General features: G+C 37.2%; 1 protein-coding gene across 1 annotated transcript in view; it reads right to left on the bottom strand.

The window, feature by feature from the left end:
* LOC144958587 (uncharacterized) overlaps positions 1 to 2,802 on the bottom strand; it is a 4,061-nt gene extending 1,259 nt beyond the window's left edge. The window contains exons 1-2 of the mRNA XM_078890663.1: positions 2,631 to 2,802; positions 348 to 480 (exon numbers count right to left, since the gene is read on the bottom strand). Of these exons, the coding sequence (XP_078746789.1) occupies positions 348 to 480; positions 2,631 to 2,703 (206 nt within the window). The 5' untranslated portion in view covers positions 2,704 to 2,802. The remainder of the gene's footprint in view (positions 1 to 347; positions 481 to 2,630) is intronic.
* Between the last annotated feature and the right edge of the window lie 870 nt (positions 2,803 to 3,672).

Raw genomic sequence — 3,672 nt, 5'->3', positions numbered from 1 at the left:
GTTTTTTTTTTGTTTTTGTTTTTTTTTTGTTTTTTTTTTGGGAGGGGGGGGGTTAATATTCGGGTTATCGTATAAATAGATTTATAAAATTTATATATATATATATATATATATATATATATATATATATATATATATATATATATATATATATATATATATATATTATCTGACACATCATCATCATCATCATCATCATCATCATCATCATCATCATCATCATCATCATCATCACTATCATCATTATCATCATCATCATCACCACCACTACCATCATCATCATCATCATCATCACCACCATCATCACCATCATCTTCATCCCTACAATAAATATAAGCACAACCTACACACATCCCTGTGGGAGTCCATACACTGCATGTTTACAGCTCTGGGTTCCACATTCATTTGGACAGCATTGGCACTCCCAACATGGAGGACAGTCCTTCTTATTGGGATCAATGAATACAACAGGCGGGCAATCTGAAGATAAACGTCATTTTGGAATTTTGTCGGAATGTATGCTGTGCGTTTTGATAGAATACTCAAAACATCCACCGGCCGGATATAACGTACCAATTCCCAAAACAATGTGTTACCCTAAACGTTTATAGATAGTGTGCCCTTGGCTAAGAAACTCACAACATTGCCATCCGGCAGTATAACGGACCAAAACACAAAACTCTGTGTAACCTTGAACGTTTATAGTCTGGTTAATAGAGTTTAGTGAGAATTACTCATAAACGCGGATGGCAAAGAGCAATAACAAAGACCTGAGTGACGTCAACTTCATACAATCTATAGATAGACTGAAGTTGACGTCACTCAGGTCTTTGTTATTGTTTTTGCCATCCATCGTTATGAGTAATTCTCACTACACTGTATTAACCAGACTCTCACTGTTTATGGTTACACAGTTTTGTGTGTTGGTCCGTTATACTTCCGGATGTCAATGTTGTGAGCTTCTTAGCCAAGCGCATACTATTTACAAACGTTAAAGATTACACACAGTTTTGTGTGTTGATCTGTTTAATCTGACTAGCGGATGTGTCTCGTCCTATATAGTAAGTGTTGCTGTTGAAAATCACTTTGAACACGTTTGTTGGATAATGCGCTATACAAATGATCAGGTTTTTGGGTCTCTTTCAAAGATCATATTTCCTGTCATCCAATAGAGACGAAGAGTTGTGACGTCACACTGTCACCTTTTCCGTTTCCTGAATATTTGGAATTGTATATGGAACCAGTTTAATTAATAGGCTATAGAGAGAATGAAGATGACGTCACTCTGGTTTTTGTTATTATTTTTTGCCATCCCCGTTTATGAATAATTCTCACTAACTAAAACGATATTAACCATACTACAATCGTTCATGGTTACACAGAGTTTTGTGTGTTGGTCCGTTATACTTCCGGATGGCAATGTTGTGAGGTTCTTAGCCAAGAGCATACTATTTATATATTGAGTCATAAGGTGGCATAACTATTTGTATTTGTGTAGCAGGATGTATAGATAGTATGCACTTGGCTAAAAAGTTCCCAACATTGCCATCCGGAAGTAAAACTGGCGAACACACAAAACTTTGTGTAACCTTGAAGGTTTATAGTCTGGTTAATACAGTTTAGTGAGAAGTACTCATAAACGCGGATGGCAAAAAACAACAACAAAGACATGCGTGACGTCATATTTGAACTATCTATAGGGAATGAGATTAGCGGAAGAGTAGCGTCCCTTGATAGGACGTCACCCATAGTCTGTGACGTCACCGGGGGAAACGTAATTAGAGAGAGAACGTCATGTTGGTTGTGCGCATGCGTCTCTCGTCCTCGCTTCCGGTGAAAGCGGCTTGAGACACTTCAAAACAAATTGACGTTCTCTCTGTAAGGTGACGTCCAATCAAGGGATGCTACTCTTCCGCTAATCTCATTCCCTATAGGCAGATTTTTAGGATTGCGGGGTGTGAAAGAACGAGGATGGATGATCTTTATTGACGACCAGCATGTTTAGACTAGAAAAAAAAAGATAAGATGCCATCACTCTGAAACCAGAAGACCAATTACAAAAGGCATGTATCACGTCCTCCAGAAGATTGGTTTTACACTTCCAATGAGAGTGGAACCAGTCTTTTGACATCACACTTCTCTTCCCTGTTCTTAATTCAATTTCCCATATCTGAGTCAGTTAGATACTATACCGTTTTGAGACGGTGGATCACGAATATTTTTTAAAAATATATTAGTATCAATAACTTAACGATATGGGTCACACCTTCATCGGCATCTCGATGAAAGTAGAAAAAACCTGGTAGGAAAATTTCTCACATTGTAAAACACTCAATATTCGTGATTCATCATCTTCATAGTAAATTCTGTTTCATTTCGAAATATTTCCGTTTTTAAATGGTGGAACATATACATTTTTTATTTTTTTTTTAGTGTCAATCAACGAGTATCTTATTTGCAGGTCTGACAACCCAAATTTTTATGGTGTTATTGTTGTAATGAAAATACTCTCAACCCAACGCAAAATATTGTCTATTACAACAATGTTAAATGAAGACCATAATTGCGTCCGGTTATCAGACCTGCAAATTAGTGCACGTCGGTATCTACACTTTAATAATGGATCGTACCTTCGTCTTTAGTGAAGAATGAAAAAACTGGTTGGAAACTCAAAAGAATGAATACAAGAATTATTTTATCCATGTCTACAACACGAAACTGTGACCAAGAACAGGACGAGAACCACCAGCTACAACACGAAACCGTGACCAAGAACAGGACGAGAACCACCAGCTAACTAGACAACCTTTTGGTCGTAGATGTTATATTAACTCACTCAACCCTAACACCGACTATATCCGTAGTTTTCCCTGGTTAATTTTACCCCATACCTATTTAATAAAAAAAATTTATGAGACAAATTATAGGCGTAGTATCAAAGCTAATGTTTTTAGTTTTTACATGTTGATTATAGTTGAATAAAATTATCTATGTACATGCTCATTTTTATACAATTTTTTTTTCAATTTTGGAAGGTCGCAAAAATCTCTAGGATTGAGTGAGTTAAACAGATATGTCTTATACAGTAATGCCTCAGAGATCTTCCCGAGACATTTGTTCGGCTTATCCAGACATCCAACTGGTCATCAACTCCTCAAGTTGTGTCCCTTAAGTACCTAAGGCAATATGTGAAGGACACTCTATTTAATAAAAAGCAAATGTGATTCCAAAAAAGATATGATCACACCATCGAATACAACAAATCTACCAACAAATACATGCCCAAGAAAACTCTGTGACAAATTCAACACCTTTTTACACAGAGAAAATTTCCAACCTTCTGCAGGAACTAGACAATGGCAGCGCCACAAAACCTTCTTAGGCACATCCCAGCACAACATCACTAGTTGGAACAACAAGCCATGTGACTTCACCAATGGACACAACAACAACGACTAGGCGGGCACTTGACCTCACCTGGAAGAGCAACATCAACTGATGGGACGCGACAGGAGACACAACACTTTCCTGTACGACACAACCAACTAAAAATATGAACACCCGTAATAAAACGTAAATATCGTTTGATCACGTAACAATAGAGGAAGTTAAAAACATTTTGTCAGATATGCCTAATACATCATGCCCGCTGGATAAAGCACCAACTTGACT

The sequence above is a fragment of the Berghia stephanieae genome, chromosome 13 (genome assembly GCF_034508935.2).
Source record: "Berghia stephanieae isolate SIO BIC M18660-M18661 chromosome 13, UCSD_Bste_1.3, whole genome shotgun sequence".
NCBI classification, from domain to species: Eukaryota; Metazoa; Mollusca; class Gastropoda; order Nudibranchia; family Aeolidiidae; genus Berghia; species Berghia stephanieae.
This window is presented reverse-complemented; position numbering and strand designations above follow the sequence as displayed.